Genomic DNA, 17,198 nt, shown 5'->3' with positions numbered 1-17,198 from the left:
ATTTAAAAAAAACAGGCAGGGTGGCAGCATCAGCGGGGGGGTACCCCGCAAAGAAAGGCGTTTATTTAAACTAAAAACCAAACCATGAAAGGTCCTCTAACATGCTTCTACATCTGCTGGGAATAAGAAAAGAAAGTCATTTTGGCCACTACTTCTCCATCAGGTTTTTTGAAATGTATAAAAGACAATATAGAAGTGCAAAATTTTAATAAAACAACCTTGCTTTACCACAATGATTTTAACAGTAATATAAACCACAGCTCTTTCTGCCCAGTATATGTACACAGAGCCAAAACTAAGGTTACAGCATAGGACTAAAAAAACTACTTTTTATTCAGAAACGGCACCCGTCTTGTTCATGCCCAGCGTCCACTCTACGCCGCTGACAGAGTCAATGAACATGGCTGGTTTTCCTACTTTCCTGCTCCCCATCCCCCTTTGGGTTATTAGGGTACGGCCAAACACTGTGGTAAATGTCCACAGCAAACCTGCGCATAACTTGACATGTGGGGCATGTTTTAAAGGGAATGTGTCATCAGAAAACACGGTAACCTGCTGTTTAAATCACTTTATGTTTAATATATTTTTTTTAAGAATTTCTGGACAATGTTATTGATTAGGCTTGGGCGAATTATAAAAACGTACTGGCTCCGTGGAGGAAAACATTGTGTCGCTCGAAGCTGCATGAGACTTCAGTACGTAACTTCGGCATGTAAAAACATTTTAAAATAGGAATTTTGAACAAATCAACTTCGGATCTACGATTCACTCAAGCGTAGTCACCATCTATATTTAAACAAAAACATAAAATCCTGCAGTTTTCGCACTGGACAGTAAGCCCGATAACGAGCGCCACTTCTTGGTCTGTACAGAGCACTTTACTGCAGTTATCTGCTCATCTATACACAGAGGTGCAATAATTACAGGCAGCATTAGACTGACAGATAAGACAGGATCCACCATTCACAATAGGCGATTGTCAGATCTTATCTATTCTTTCCTAGTACCATGACCTTTGCACAGGTCACAGAGCGGCCTAGGAAACTCTCCCATAGAAGACAATGAGGTCCCCTCCAGACCATTGTGTTTAAGGGACATGGGGCTGCCGTAAAGCTATTTTTTTTTTACTGCTTGCTTTCTAAATGCTGTTAAGAACAGCTCAGGCAAGATGGCTGCCCCCAAAATCATGTTCAGGAAATACAATTTAAAAAAATAAAAAAAAATAAAAAAAATATGTAAACAGGAAATAAAATTAGATTAGAAAAAGATTTAAAAAGATGTGCCGCGATCTTGTTTTAACTGCCAGCTACAATTTTTGGTGACACATTTCCTTTAAAGAGGACCTTTCATCAGGCTAGCTCCAGTCTAATTATTATCCTACCTTATAGGCCCCCACTGATGCAATGGTACTTTTTTTTTTTCTAAAGAACCCCCCGTTCGTCCGCTGTTGGCCCCGTATATTTTGGCGCCTTATATTATAATGAGGTTATACTAGGCGATTCTCGCGAGAACTTGAGCTCATTCTCCCTGGCTAAGAGCGGAGCGCTCTGATTGGATGCGCTCACAGCCAGCGAGAAGATAACCACTCCCAGGAAAAATGCAAGTCTCCGCCTAGTACAACCGAGTCGCCTCATTATAATATAAGGCGCCAAAATATACAGGGCCATGGCATCAGTGGGGGCCGCCCTAAAAGGTAGGATAATAATTAGACTAGGGCTAGCCTAATGAAAGGTCCTCCAAGTCTAAAGCATGTCAATTTATGTTAGGCGGCAAAAATCTGGGGCAGATTTTCAGCAACAAAATAGTCCCAATGTGGAGGTACCCTTACTATACAGACATTAAAATGATAAAATATGGAATGTAGTTTAGAAAAGCAAAAATATTCATTCAGTCATTGGCATTAGAATAGCCCGAAATGAACCCTTGCTACCCCCCAGACACAGCACGAGGTCCTCCAGGAGGCATGAAGAAGAAAGCTGCAAGTGCACACTCGCACGCTTGAAATTTCCTAGCGAACTGCAGAGAAGTCTTCCCAGATTACATAATCTGGGATAGACCTCCTGTAAGAGCCCAAAAGCCTCATGTCCAGGGGCAGCAGGAATGCCTTCCTAAATGTGGGGCTCTCGGGAGACATGCCACACCTCACCAGGACCTGCAGGGCATCTTACGGATGAGTTACAGGAGCACTGCCCTAGATGACTACCGGCCTATTATGAAGCGGCTCCTCCAGCTCTTTATTATCCTCCTTCGATACATTTCATCCAGTCTTACATTTGTAATCTGAAAAACCTGTCACGGCCAAGCTTGTACTTGACATTTATTTTACAGCACAAAATTCTACAAAAAAATTGCTGTAGGAAGGAAACGCATGCCGCCCTCGAATCCTTTGTACATCTCCTGACCCGAAGATACGAACCACCAATGCTCGGTAGCTATGACTACAAAAAAATGACGTCATCATTATTTTTATCTTTTTAGAGAAAAGAAAAAAAGTCATATTGCACATTATGAAATGGTTTAAGAACAAGCAATCCCTATTTGATATTGTTTTCCACATGGTAAACCAGTCTGAGGTGGAGTGACTAGTCCTCATCAGAACTCTCCGAGCTCTCTTCTTTGGCCACTTTCCAGTTGGTCCTCCGGCCTTTCCTGGCTTCTGTTTCGGGGTCTTTTTTAGACTTTGATCTTCGGTGATGTTTCCTGCTGGATTTTTCAGTCCATCTTTCCTCCTGCTCTTCTGTGCTGCTCATCTCATTGCTGGAGGTGTCGCTGTCTTGTCCGGATGAGGATGGCTGCTTTTTTGAGGCCTTTTTCCGAGTCTTCTTCTTCCGCTTGGACTTCTTTGGTTTCTTTTCTGTGTGGTCTGAACTATCGCTTTCACTGGAGGATTCTGTGCTGTCCTGTTCTTTTTTCCTCTTCTTCAGCTTTTTATGCGAACGCTTCTTCTGCTTTTTCTTATGAGTTTTTTTGGAACGTTTGCGTTTATGCGATTCCTGCACCTTCTGCTCTTTGCGTCTAGATTTCTCTTCTCCGTTGGCGGCTCTTTTACTTCCCTTTTCCTCTGTATCACTGTCAAAAGAAACAGAGGTCATCACCTTCCAATAATACACCAACAGCACAATACGCTGAACATGAAGAATATGGATGTAGTATTAAAATAGTTAAAGGGGTATCTCACAAGGATTAATATGGACATAACAGAGGGGGGGCAACTGCTCAAAACTCCCACTGAGAGCTGCTGTTAAATAGTCATCCAATCATTAACCACTTGCCTTAAAACTTTATACCTCGTTGTTGTAGGCTGTTAAATGTAACCTGACGTATAAAAGCATCAGGTTAATACCCCGTTTTCACTCAGGCAGCCCCTCTGACATTTCATGCTCCGATGCTCTCCCCAGCATCGCACAGGGCAAGGGTTGTTTCTTTATATTTTTTACACCGCTAGGTGGAGGCTTCCTCCTAGCAGTGTTCCCAGTGACATTATCGGCACTAATGGGCAGGCTTTGGCTGTGCCCTAGCCATTCTAAAGCCCACCCATTAGTGGCGGTGATGTCACTGGGAACAATGCTAGGAGGAAGCCTCCACCTAGCTTACAAATGGAGAGTCCAGTACATCACAAGATCTCCAGAAAAAGAATTTTCCCTGCACTTGAAATGCTCCGATGTTCATATCAGAGGGTCTACCTGCGTGAAAACAGGGATATGACAAATCCTTTAAGATCTGCTAGCTCCTAGTGACTGTGCTAGACATTTGCAGTCATAGAAAATACCCCGGAGACCAATCAAAGTGGCAGGATCATTTTTCTTTCAGAATAAAAAAAATTATTAAAAAGAGAAATAAAATTAAAAAAAAGTAAAAAAAAAAAATGTTATATATACATAGGTATTAGCAACAGTATAGCAGGCATTGTGTATATAGAATATACATATGTGCACACTGTTCTCCATTTTGTACTGTAAAAAATATAGGTATTAATTTTAGCTATAGATAGTATAGTAGTCTTTGGTGTGCATAATATACAAACGCATGCATAATTTTTCATTTATAAAAAAAAAAAAAAAAAAAAAGCCAAAAACTTAAAACATCCAAATACCATAAGGATCAGCATTTAAAAAGTCACTTTAAAGGAGTTTTGGTTGTGGTGCTGTACAACATCTGTCTTGGCAGAACCAGCAATATAAAAATAGGCTGCCAACATCTATAATGCGGCCATTTTGGGTCTTGCGGTGGGCCCAGCCAGTAGGTAAATTGGACAAGTAGCTTCCATTTTCACAGTACAAACATACAGTAATGGTTTTAGAAATGTTATAATAATCCTCTATATTTGTATAATGTTAAATATCAGATATTTTTGGGGGAACTATAGCAGAGTTAACACTACACTTGGTGAGTTATCAGACCTAGTTAAAGAGGTTTTCTGAGATTTTAATACTCCAAGGTACCATGATGATGGCGAAAAAAAATACGCCTTTGGAGCAAATCAACACAGTTTTGAAATATTCGATAATGGTTTTTAAAAATGCCACTGTCATAAAACACTGAAATTATCTCAATTTGTGAAAATTATGGTGAAAATCTCTTATCTGCCTTTTTCTAACAAGTTAGCGATAACCTGCGAACGATTTTCTGATGAACGAGTGAAACGCTCCTTCATCAGGTGATCGCATGGTTCATGCGGTCGCCTAAATTAATCTAAGCAGAACTCCGCTGCTGGCAAACAAGAAATCTGTATGGGGACGAGCGATGGCATTAGATGTCTCCACACTGTGGAGGAGATCGCTGCATGTAAATGCAGAGGTCTTCACTAATGAGCGCTTCCTTCCCGACAATTGTCGGCTTCTGGGTATGTGTGCACCAGTAACAGACTAGTGTATTTACAGTTTCATGCTGGAAGAGATTTCTTATCTGCCTTCTTTTAACCCCGTGGTAGCCTGATGAGCTGTCACGTAAACAAGGAGAAGTTTTTTTATTTGCAGGCTACTACCGTGTCACTACTGTGCTCCTTCTTGGACCACAAGGTTTCAGAAGGAGGACGATTTACTTATACAACACATTCAGTGAAGGCGGCTGTGCAGGAAGGGGCAGGACACACATCTTCAGTGCCATCCTTGCTCTCTGTCGGCTGACAGTAGAGGCGTCATACAGCGTCACCTCCTCTACTCTTCTTCTGCTTTTGGGCACATGTACAAACTTATTTTTTTTCGTACCCGATCCGCATTTTTTGCAGGTTGGATGCAGATCCATTCACTCCATGTGCTGTCCGCATTAGTATGTCTGTTCAGTGGCACTCACAAAAATATAGAACATGCCCTATCCTTACAGACAGGGATGGGGCAGTTCTATTATGGGCCGGACGTTATGTTTCGCAAAATGCGGGATGCACATGCCGGTGTTCATGTTTTGCAGATCCGCAATTTGCAGACCGCAAAACAGGCTTCGGTTGTGTGCATGAGCCCTTAAAATGACTTCCATCAGTGTATTATTTTAGCACACATACCTGTCTGTGTCAAATTCATCAGGGTACAGCTCCTTATAGCCGCTATGTCCCCACCTGGAAAACATAAAAAGGTTACTTACTGAACATGTTACCAATGAATCTCTGAGATTTTGGCCAAGTATTGTAAGAGTATAATTCTTCTCTTTATATAAAACGCTCACAGCACAACAAATACACCTAGATCACACACAATGGGCCTAAGCTACGAAAAACCGGAATTAGTCTTACTGGTAATTCTGTTTCCATGAGATCATCACGACGGCATACAAGGAGAATAACGTGCCGTCGTGATGATGCTATGGAAAACTGGGGACAGAATCTGTCATTGTTGCCCACCGCAAGCTTAGTAGGGTTGTTGCGGGTATCGAAATTTCGATACCCAATCGATACTTTTGTCCCGGTATCGATACGATACCGGGATTTCCGTTTTTTCGATACTGGGCTGCGCTTCTGCGCAGCCTAGTATCTCTGAACATGAGCGCGCTGCTATCGGCGCGCTCATGTTCTCTCAGCAGCACGGGGAGAAGGAAGCTGTCCTCCCTCCCCCCTGTGCTGCTGCCGCTGCCACCAATGAACGAGGAGAGGGGCGGGCGCTCTGCACTACCAAATAGGACTATTCCCATTTCCCACAGAGCGGCGCCCAGCGATGCCCCAGCACTCACCATTAGTCCTGGGCGCCGCTCCGTTCGCCCGCAGTGCCCCATTACTGTCTCCTCTCCTGCTCCACATGCTGCTGATTACTATCGGAGCGATGGGAGGAGACATCAGCTTCACTAGTGGGCGTTCCTTCTCCCTGCGCTGCGATTGGACAGTGCTACAGCCAGGAAGAAGGAACGCCCACTAGTGAAGCTGATGTCTCCTCCCATCGCTCCGATAGTAATCAGCAGCATGTGGAGCAGGAGACAGTAATGGAGCACTGCAGGCGAACGGAGCGGCGCCCAGGACTAATGGTGAGTGCTGAGACATCGCTGGGCGCCGCTCTGTGTGGCCTGAAAGTCAGTCTAACACAATACAGGAGGCGGGTGCCGGCAGCAGAATCGCATTGCCGGCACCCTGCCCCTGACAGGGAGCTGCAATCAGAGGCAGTTAACCCCTCAGGTACGGCACCTAAGGGGTTAACTGCTGATCTGCCAGTACCCGCCTCCTGTATAAAGGGGTAATTTATCATTGGTGGTTCAGTGTGCCCCTCAACCCCCCATCCCATTAAAATCATTGGTGGCACAGTGCGCCGGCCCCTCTCAACCCCCCAGTATTAAAATCATTGGTGGCAGTGGCCACAGGGACCTCTCCCCTCCCCCTCATTGGTGGTGCAGTGGCAGCTTCTGATCGGAGCCCCAGCTGTGTAAGCCTGGGGCTCCGATCGGTTACCATGGCAGCCAGGACGCTACAGAAGCCCTGGTTGCCATGGTAACATCCCTGATGCTGTGTGCACAAGGCACAGAGCAGCAGGGACAGTGTGAAGTCCTATTCACCCTGAGCTGAATAGGACAAGGGATGAAAGATCCCAGGTTCTAGCCCCTAAGGCTACTTTCACACTTGCGTACAGAACGGATCCGTCTGAGACGGATCCGCTCATATAATGCAGACGGTGGATCCGTTCAGAACGGATCCGTCTGCATTATATTGTAAAAAAAAATTCTAACTGTGAAAGTAGCCTGAACGGATCCGTCCAGACTTTTACATTGAAAGTCAATGGGGGACAGATCCGTTTGAAGATTGAGCCATATTGTGTCATCTTCAAACGGATCCGTCCCCATTGACTTCCATTGTAAACATTGTAAGTCTGGACGGATCCGCTTGCCTCCGCACGGCCAGGTGGACACCCGAACGCTGCAAGCAGCGTTCAGGTGTCCGCCAGCGGAGCGGAGGCTGAACGCTGCCAGACTGATGCATTCTGAGCGGATCCGCATCCACTCAGAATGCATTAGGGCTGGACGGATGCGTTCGGGGCCGCTTGTGAGCCCCTTCAAACGGAACTCACGAGCGGACCCCCGAACGCTAGTGTGAAAGTAGCCTAAAGGGGGGAAATAGTTATTAAATAAAAAGTGTAAAAATAAAAAGTAAAAAAACCCCCCACCAAAATATGAAGTATAAATGACCCCCTTTTCCCAATTTCACATATATAAAATATATAAATAATAAACATATTACATATCGCCACGTCAGAAAAGTCCAAACTATTAAAATATAAAAAAAAAATCTAGGTGGTGAACGCCGGAACAGAAAAAAAATTAATAAAAAACTGCGCGATTCGCCATTTTTAAACATGCGGAATGCACGTGGCTTTTTTGGTTTATTTTTTTTCGCGTGGTATCGAATGGTATCGAGTATCGCAATACTTTTTCATGGTATCGAAACCGAATCAAAAATTTGGTATCGCAACAACTCTAAAGCTTAGATTTAATTTTTCTACAACATTTAGCGTGCATTCACAAGACCGTATGTATTTTGCGGTCTGCAAAAAATACAGATGACGTCATTGTTGCATCCATTTTTTTGTGGACCCATTGTAACAATGTCAGCCAAGTTTTTTGTGGGACTGTGAACAGACATACAGTTGCGGACGGCACACTGTGTGCTGTTGGGTCCGTGTGGGATAGACAAAAAATGCTGATTGGATGCGGACTGAAAGTACAGTCGTGTGAATGGGGCTTTAAACTCGCACTGTACTTTCATTAAACTTTTGATCTGTTATAGGGAAATATCAAAGGTTTAGACCGGTGGGGGTCTGAGCTCTGAGCCCCCCACCGATCTCTAGGATGAGGGGAGAGAAATGCTTGCTTACCGTGCTCTATCTCCTCATTATAGGACAGGAAGCGAGACGGACTCAGTAGAAAGTCTATGGAACCGTCTTTCTCTCGTATCGTGCAGTGAGGAGAGAGAGTAGTGGGGGTCTCAGAGCTCAGAACCCCACCAATGTAAACTTTTGATATGTCCCTATAACAGATCAAAAGTTTAATAAAAATATATTGCCACTTTAAAGGGGTTTTCCAGGCTTTTAATATGGATGAATGATCCTCAGGTAACTCATCAATATCAGATTGGCGCGGTCCAACACCTGGCACCCCTGCCCATCAGCTGTACGAAGAGAAGGCACGCGTGTCACACCCCCACCGATCTGATATTGATGACCTATCCTGAGGATAGGTCATCAATATTAAAAGACTGGAAAACCCCTTTAAGGGGTTATCAGAGACTTTAAAAGTAAAAGTAAATGAGACTTCGGAACACAACGAACTGCACACCCGCGGCGGAAATCAGACTGTCAGCCTGGTGAGGAGCCTGTAGTAAATGTGCCTGCTATTACAGCTCCTTCACTGGAACGACACTGTAATACCAGATACAGCTGTGCCCGATATTCAAATATGGACACTTACTCAGCGCTATGTGGAGCGTCACTAACTCTAGACGCATCTCCCAGCAAAAGCTGCAACTAGTGATGCAGCATCTGACAGCGCAGGCCGGCTGTAAAGGAATACTGGCTTGGTTGCAACCAATCAAATTCGACCTTTCATTTTTCAGAGCTCCATTGGAAAATAAAAGGATCAATCCGATTGGTTACTATAGACAAGTAAGCCAGTTGTTCCTTTGCACCAGTTTTGATAAATCTCCCCCGCGGTGTCAGACATGGCAGTCTGATTGCTAATACAACGGCATGATACCATAAGTCATTTATTTAGAGCTGCAGCGATTTTAGGCATGACATAATAGACGTTACAACCGGCCTGCACGGCTTGACGTTGCAGATTGTGAACAGCGCTGGGAGATGCATCTAGGAGTTAGTGGACTTAGTTTAAGTGTCACTTCAGCTCTGAACCCGGACATACCTCTATTTTCACCCAGGCAGCCCCCCTGACTAACTTCGGAGCAGTTCATGCTATTCTTTGCCCTGCGCGATTTAGTATTTTCAGGAGTTCCGGTGACAAAGCGGGCTCTCCATGGGGCTGCCAGGAAGCCCGGTGATTTTATCGGCACTGATGGGTGGGCTTTAACGCTGCCCTAGCCAGTAAAAAGGTTAGGGCAGCGCTAAAGCACGCCCATCAGAGCAGGTGACGTCACCGAACACACTGCCAGGTGGAAGCTTCCGTCCGGCAGTGTGTTGTTGTAAACAAAAGAGCCCGTGCCCTGCGCGATCTAGCATTAGAGGTGCTGCCTGGGTGAAAATATGGGTTTGTCACAACCCCTTTAAAAGCTATAGTTATATTTTATACATTCCTATACTGCCACCTGCAGGGCAACAAAGGAAAGACACTCACCTGTCAGGAATGGTAGACTCGCACTGGTAGTACTTCTTGTTCAAGGCCCGAACACTCACAGCATTCGGTCTCAGAGTCACCTCTTCCGCTGCGCTCTTCTTCACACCCTCTTGGCTTCCTTCAGCCTCAAAACCATCAGATCTCATCCGGCTACTAACCGTAAACAAATCAATTTAGGAATTCATTCAGTTTATTATTATTCACGATAGAGACATTAAAAGGGGTGCAGTACAGATCGAGAATGTCCATAAGCAGTGGACAGGGCGTGACACTACTGGGGTCATTTATCAAGTCCTGCATCAGAATGGTCTCAATCTTACTCCAGGGAAGGGTTGGTGTAAGAAGGAGAGCAACATCAAGACAATTTTACTCATTTTGGACTGAAGAACATTTATCCAACTGGTCTTGATTAAAAATGTTCAACAGTTTTTGTAATGTATGAGGTTAAAAACCAGTCTGTTTGAGCTGATGGCTTATGTGAAGCCTCATCTCTGATCTCCTGACCCATTCATTTCAATCGGGCCAGAAAAGATGTGGACAGCACACCGTGTGCAGTCCGCATCCGTAGTTCCGTTCCGCGGCCCCGCAAAAAAGATAGAGCAAGTCCTATTCTTGTCCGCAATTGTGGACAAGATTAGGCATTTCTACCGTAGGGTACCTGTGTTTTGTGGATCCGCAATTTACGGACTGCAAAACACATACAGTTAATGTACCCTAAGTGAAGGGTCCTTCCATAATGAGGGTAACAACCTACCTGTTATCAGTAAACTCCTCCGGATACAGCTCCTTATAACCATTGTGATCCCATCTGTACAGGAGAGACACGCGGTTACATTCCCATACAGACAGGGATAATACATACAATTGGAGCGTGGTAACACTAAAGCTGAAAAGAAAGGAGAAGCTTAAAAATAACTGAGGGGCCCTATTACACTGCCTGAAGTTCGGGCAGCGCATGCGCCAATAGATAATGACACATCCATCGACGCTCGCTAGCACACAGGCCGATGCAAAGTGAATGTGGGAGAAACAATCCCTGATTACAGCAGGAGACGCGCTGCCGATTTAATTGGGCATTTTCATCCTGATGAAAGATTCCCATCAGTTGACAAACGGGCCAAGTAATGGGAACGAGTGTTCCTATGAACGTCTGTTCCCGATAATTGACCTGAAAACCGCGCGGTCTAATAGGGCCCTAACTCAGATGGATAAAATACATTGGGGGATATTTCAAATGTCCCGCGTTTTCATGGCTGGTCTTGATCCCTTCTGTGCAGCCAGAGAATGCGCCAAAGTTATGCTGAGGCTCAAGCAGGTTGGGTGAAAGACTAAAATCTATGGCAGCCTCTGATAAATGCGCGGGCCCTGATGCCCACAAAACTAATGATCAGTACAACAGTCTCACAAGAGGGGGGGGGGGGGGGGTTTAGAGGGCATCAGATGTCTTGCAGGTGCACTAGTAGCCATTTCATGGAACTCCATGGCCAACACAAATCATCTCACCCCACAAAAAAAAAAAAAAAAAAAAAAAAAAAAAAAAGGTACCTTTTGAAGCCATTTAAGATTTTTCCGAAGAATCATAATTTTGCTAATAAATAGTTACAGACTACGAACCCTGGTCCTAATTCCTTCCAACTTCCTAAATGCATGTTATCAAGATGCGTGGGCAGATAAATGGGAATATGACCGCAGGACCTAACTATACAGGGTTTGTTTGGATCTGTAACCATGGTGACACGTAGGTCTGCATAAAAGCTGTAGACACAACAGATAATTTTATTTTTGCATTGGAAAAATACATTGTTGCAAAGCTGCATACAGTCTTCAAAAACTAGCCGAGCAAAATCTCAGCCCCGGGCAGAAGACTTCCATGCACTGCTGCAATACAGGCATGCGCAGTGAGCGCTCGAAGCCGAGGTGTATACACCTCCGCTCACTGGCCTCATCGCGGCAGTGCATGGTCTTCTGCTCCGGCACAAGATTCTGCTTGGACGCCACTGATGTCAGGACACCAAGGGGCGGTGTGGGAGCGGCAGTGGGGAGGTCTTTGAGAACGAGATGGGTGAGAGCGAGGAGATGACTCCCCTCAGGCAGAAGTACGTCCCGACAACTCCATGAAGTACCTGGTCATGGATGTCAGAGACAAAGTTTCTTTGTGCAGTACTGATGTAACCCCTATGACTGAACCAGGCTTAGTTCTGATATGTGGCCATCAGTATCTATAACTGACCGGTTATGATCCGGTGAAGCGCGCCTCCGCTTTGTCCCACCGGTGTCTGTTTGCTTCTCTATTTCCCGAATCTTCCACATTTCGGTTTCCTCTTGGATCTGTCCACAGGAAACATAAAGGAGAATTTACACGTTTCTTTTTACATTATAAGATCTTGTACTTAGCTGTGGTCTCAGTGCTCCTATGTTAATGGGTGTGTAAGGTAAAAGGGGCAAACCGGGGAGGGCACAGACCGGGCACATTACTGCCACAGATGTAACAACCTGAAGACTCCTAAAGGGAAGACATGTGATTGAGATCACCCGATACGTCCTCAGGGTGTTACTGGGGAGTCTGGTCTTTCACAAATTATTAAAGGGGGGGGGGATCTCCAGGCTTTTAATATTAATGATCTATCCTCAGATCGGCGCAGATCAGCTGTATAAAGGGAAGGTGCGCGCAGTGTGCACATGCCCTCTCCTGTCTCTCTTTCTGCTGCTGCCCCTATGTCTATGGCAAAGCAGCAGCGAGCAGGAAGAGAGACGGCACTGCACACTGCGCGCACCTTCCCTTTATACAGCTGATCAGCGGGGGTGCCAGGTGTCGGACCCCCGCCGATCTGATATTGATGACCTATCCTGAGGATAGGTCATCAATATTAAAAGACCGGAGAACCCGTTTAATCAAGGTGTCAGGGATTATGAAATAGGGATCGACCGATATTGATTTTTTTAGAGCAGATACCGATATTCTGTGCATTTTTCATTTTTGAAAAAAAAATAAAAAATTTCTTTTACGGCATTCACCACATAGGAGATTTCTATATTTTAATAGTTTGAACTTTTCGGACGTGGCAATATGTGATATGTTTATTTATTTATTGTTTATATATTTTATATGTAAAATTGGGAAAGGGGGGTGATCAAGGCTACTTTCACACTTGCGTTCAGAGCGGATCCGTCTGGTGTCTGCACAGACGGATCCGCTCCTAAAATGCAGACAATGGGATCCGTTCAGAACGGATCCGTCTGCATTATAGTTTAGAAAAAATTCTAAGTGTGAAAGTTAGTCAGACGGATCCGTCCAGACTTTACATTGAAAGTCAATGGGGGACAGATCCGTTTGAAATTGCACCATATTGTGTCAACTTCAAACGGATCCGTCCCCATTGACTTACATTGTAAGTCTGGACGGAGCCGTTTGCCTCCGCACGGCCAGGCGGACACCCAAACGCTGCAAGTCCGCCTGCTGAGCGGAGCGGAGGACAAACTGTGCCAGACTGATGCATTCTGAGCGGATCCGCATCCACTCAGAATACATTGGGGCAGTACGGATGCGTTCGGGGCCGCTTGTGAGAGCCTTCAAACGGAACTCACAAGCGGAGCCCCGAACGCTAGTGTGAAAGTAGCCTTATACTTAATATTTTGGCGTTTTTGTAACTTTTTTTTTTTTTACTTTTAATTTAATAAGTATTTCCCCCTTAGGGGCTAGAACCTGGGATCTTTTAATCCCTTGTCCTACTCACCTTAATAGAGCTCTATTAGGCTACTTTCACACTTGCGGCAGAGTGATCCGGCAAACAGTTCCGTCGCCGGAACTGTTTCGCGAATCCAGCAAAACGTATGCCAACTGATGGCATTTGTAAGACTGATCAGGGTCAGAAAAATGCATTGAAATACCGGATCCGTCTTTCCGGTGTCATCCGGCAAAACGGATCCGGCATTTATTTTTTTCGGTCTGCGCAGGAAGGACGGATCCGGCATTCCGGTATTTTGAATGCACTAATACATTCCTATGGAAAATCCGGCATTCAGGCAAGTGTTCAGTCTTTTTGGCCAGAGATAAAACCACAGCATGCTGCGGTATTATCTCCGTCCTGAAAAGGCAAAAAGACTGAACTGAAGACATCCTGAGCGGATTACTCTCCATTCAGAATGCATGGGGATATGCCTGATCAGTTCTTTTCCGGTATTGAGCCCCTAGGACGGAACTCAGTGATGGAAAAGAAAAACGCTAGTGGGAAAGTACCCTTAGGCTGGGTTCACACGAGCGTGACGGATTGGCTCAGGATGCGTTCAGTGAAACGCGCACCATTTTGCAAGCAAGTTCAGTCAGTTTTGTCTGCGATTGCGTTCAGTTGTTCAGTTTTTTCCACGCGGGTGCAATGCGTTTTGATGCGTTTTTCACACGCGTGATAAAAAACTGAAGGTTTACAAACAACATCTCCTAGCATCCATCAGTGAAAAACGCATCGCACCCGCACTTGCTTGCGGATGCAATGCATTTTTCACGCAGCCCCATTCACTTCTATGGGGCCAGGGCTGCGTGAAACACGCACAATATAGAGCATGCTGCGATTTTCACGCAATGCACAAGTGATGCGTGAAAATCACTGCTCATGTGCACAGCCCCATAGAAATGAATGGGTCAGGATTCAGTGCGGGTGCAATGCGTTCACCTCATGCATCGCACCCGCATGGAAAACTCGCTCGTGTGAACTCAGCCTTAGGGTAAATATGACCTCACACTCTCCCTGCTGCCCTGTGCATAGTACACACAGCAGCAGGGAGATTATCATGGCAGCCGGGGCTTCAGTAGAGTCCGATCAGAAGCTGCCACTGCCACCAATGAAGAGGAGGGGAGGAGACCCTATGGCCACTGCCACCAATGATTTTAATACTGGGGGGTGGGGGTGGGGCACATTGCGCCACCATTGATAATTAACACTTAATACAGGAGGCGGGTGTGTCGTCGCAGAATCACATAGTCGGCACCCAGCCTCTGACAGGGAGCTGTGATCAGTGTCAGCAGTTAACCCCTCAGGTGTGGCACCTGAGGGGTTAACTGCTGCGGATTGCAGCTCCCTGTCATATAGGCTGGGCACCGCCTCCTGTATTTGTATTAGACGTCAATTATCATTGGTGGCACAGTGCGCCCGCCCCTCCTCCTCCCGTCTCTCCTCATTGGCAGTGTGGCACAGGGGGAAGGGAGAGAGGGACTCCTTCTTCCCTGTGCTGCTGAGGGAACATGGCGCGCTCATGTTCTGTGATAGCACGCTGGACGCATTATCGGCAAGGTTAGATGCCAATAACTTTGATAATCCTGACTCAGTAGGCGCGTTCTCTCTGCTGCAGTTGAAGGAGGAAACTGGGCATGTACTCTAGAGGAAGAGCAAACAGCAGGTGGCGCTATAGAGATAGATTTCAGTGAATAACTCAGTGGCTATGCAAAATTTTTAATTACATGCAACTACAAAAGTGTTCGGATCCAGGTGCTGGTTTGAAAATTGTAGTATATTTTTTGCTGAACAACCCCTTTACGGCTGTGATTTATTGTTGCACTACTGATTGAATTTAAGGTTTAAGCCACAACTGCAATCCCCCAAAAAATGAATAAATAAATAAATAAAAATGAATAAATAAATAAATGAAGAAGAGGTTTTCCAGGACTTGGATATTGATGACCTACCCCCAGGACGGGTTATCAGTATCAGATCGGTGGAGGTCCGACATGATCAGCTGCCGAACTAGAGCAGGGGTGCACAACCTGCGGCCCTTGATATCATTCTGTGCGGCCCCCAACCATCTGGTGACAGACATGTATGTCTATGTCTTGTGGCTGCTCACATGCATTTTTCATGTATTCTCCCATTAGATAGGAATCATGTAGGTGTAATCAGTCTGACAATGTTGTGCACCCCTGAACTAGAGAGCACAGATCTGGAGGCAGTCAGCGCCGGCCATAGAGCCTTCTGCCTCCAGCTTCTGGTGCTGAACGGGGGCTGGGCGGCAGACCCCACCTGAGGACAGACCATCATATGGCTAGCCTTTAAAGATTTGGTAGAAATCCACACAGGTAGATGTAGGCGCACACAGGCGGATGGCAGCCGACGATCACCTTCTTATGGACCTGTAATAAAGCCATGTCCCTATAGATGTACCCATTACTGTCCACAGGAGTCCTCCGGCAGACACAGAATCATAAGCCATACACATTTCTACATTACACGGCTGTGCAAAAACAGACCAATGCTACGTGACCTCCGCGGTCAGGACTAACCTTGTTGTGTGCGTCCGTGTGTCGAATAACATTTCTTAGCAGAACTTTTCCGAGGGGAACACGGGACATCTTAAAACCTCTAAAGGGTACATTGCCATTAGAACCGTAATCAATAATTTACCATTAATCTGTATCATCCCTCTCTGCCGCCCCCTCTGTAAAGCTGGTACTATAGGTCAGAGCATTAATATTCATCCCGTCCTTACTGACACCTAAGACCTGATCATGAGGAACCCACGTGTGCCACGTGCCGATACACCTCTAGACCCTGGGTCTGCATGACGAGTCTGCCCCGCTACATACTATACATATGTTCTTCTGTATCTACGTCAGAAGTGTGCTCCTGCCACATGCTGCATCTACAAATATTCCCCCGCCACACACCAGACACAAATATGACCGTACACCCGCCACACACCACCAGACCCCAACATGAGCCGCCAGACCCCAACATGAGCCGCCAGACCCCAACAAGACCCGCCACACACCGCCAGACCCCAACATGACCCGCCACACCCCGCCAGACCCCAACATGACCCGCCACACCCCAACATGACCCGCCACACACCACCAGACCCCAACATGACCTGCCACACACCGCCAGACCCCAACATGACCTGCAACACACCGCCAGACACCAACAGGACCCCCCCACACACCACAAGACCCCAACACGACCTCCCACACACCACAAGACCCCAACACGACCTCCCACACACAAGACCTCAACACGACCTCCCACACACAAGACCTCAACACGACCTCCCACACACAAGACCTCAACACGACCTCCCACACACCACAAGACCCCAACACGACCTCCCACACACCACAAGACCCCCCCCCCCCCACACACACACACACACACACACACACACACACACACATCAGACCCCCACATGACCCCACACACACCACAAGACCCCAACATGACCGTGCCCCCGCCACATACTTGGACTGACAAGTCCTGGTAAGTAGTGAGGAGTCAGCGGGCCATTATTACGGGTACACTGTCACTTCCGCTCGGAGCTTCCCGTCCTCGGTGTCATTCTCCGCTAGTCCTCGGGGTTGTAGCGCCGTCCTATGCCGTAGAACCGCACACAGCACATCTACGATAAGGCCGTACAGCCTTCCCACCTTGGCGCCTGCGCTTCCCGTCCCTCCCGGAAATACCTCG

The 17,198-nt window shown here is 46.3% G+C and overlaps 1 protein-coding gene across 3 annotated transcripts; it reads right to left on the bottom strand.

Annotated features, from left to right (window-relative positions):
- Positions 1-2,299: 2,299 nt before the first annotated feature.
- Positions 2,300-17,192, bottom strand: NKAPD1 (NKAP domain containing 1). 3 transcript variants are annotated; one of them, XM_044282303.1, is made up of 7 exons: positions 16,974-17,192; positions 16,022-16,100; positions 11,984-12,081; positions 10,508-10,561; positions 9,754-9,906; positions 5,498-5,551; positions 2,300-3,069 (listed from the first exon to the last, which is right to left on the bottom strand). In XM_044282303.1, exons 2-7 carry the CDS (start codon positions 16,088-16,090, stop codon positions 2,583-2,585), a joined length of 915 nt encoding a protein of 304 aa, XP_044138238.1. In that variant the 5' UTR covers positions 16,091-16,100; positions 16,974-17,192; the 3' UTR covers positions 2,300-2,582. The 3 variants fall into 3 exon arrangements, with proteins under 3 accessions (XP_044138238.1, XP_044138239.1, XP_044138241.1); XM_044282304.1 differs by having other exon boundaries at positions 9,754-9,903; XM_044282306.1 differs by lacking the exon at positions 16,022-16,100.
- Positions 17,193-17,198: the final 6 nt, after the last annotated feature.

Source organism: Bufo gargarizans, chromosome 2 (genome assembly GCF_014858855.1).
Source record: "Bufo gargarizans isolate SCDJY-AF-19 chromosome 2, ASM1485885v1, whole genome shotgun sequence".
Lineage (NCBI taxonomy): Eukaryota > Metazoa > Chordata > Amphibia > Anura > Bufonidae > Bufo > Bufo gargarizans.
This window is presented reverse-complemented; position numbering and strand designations above follow the sequence as displayed.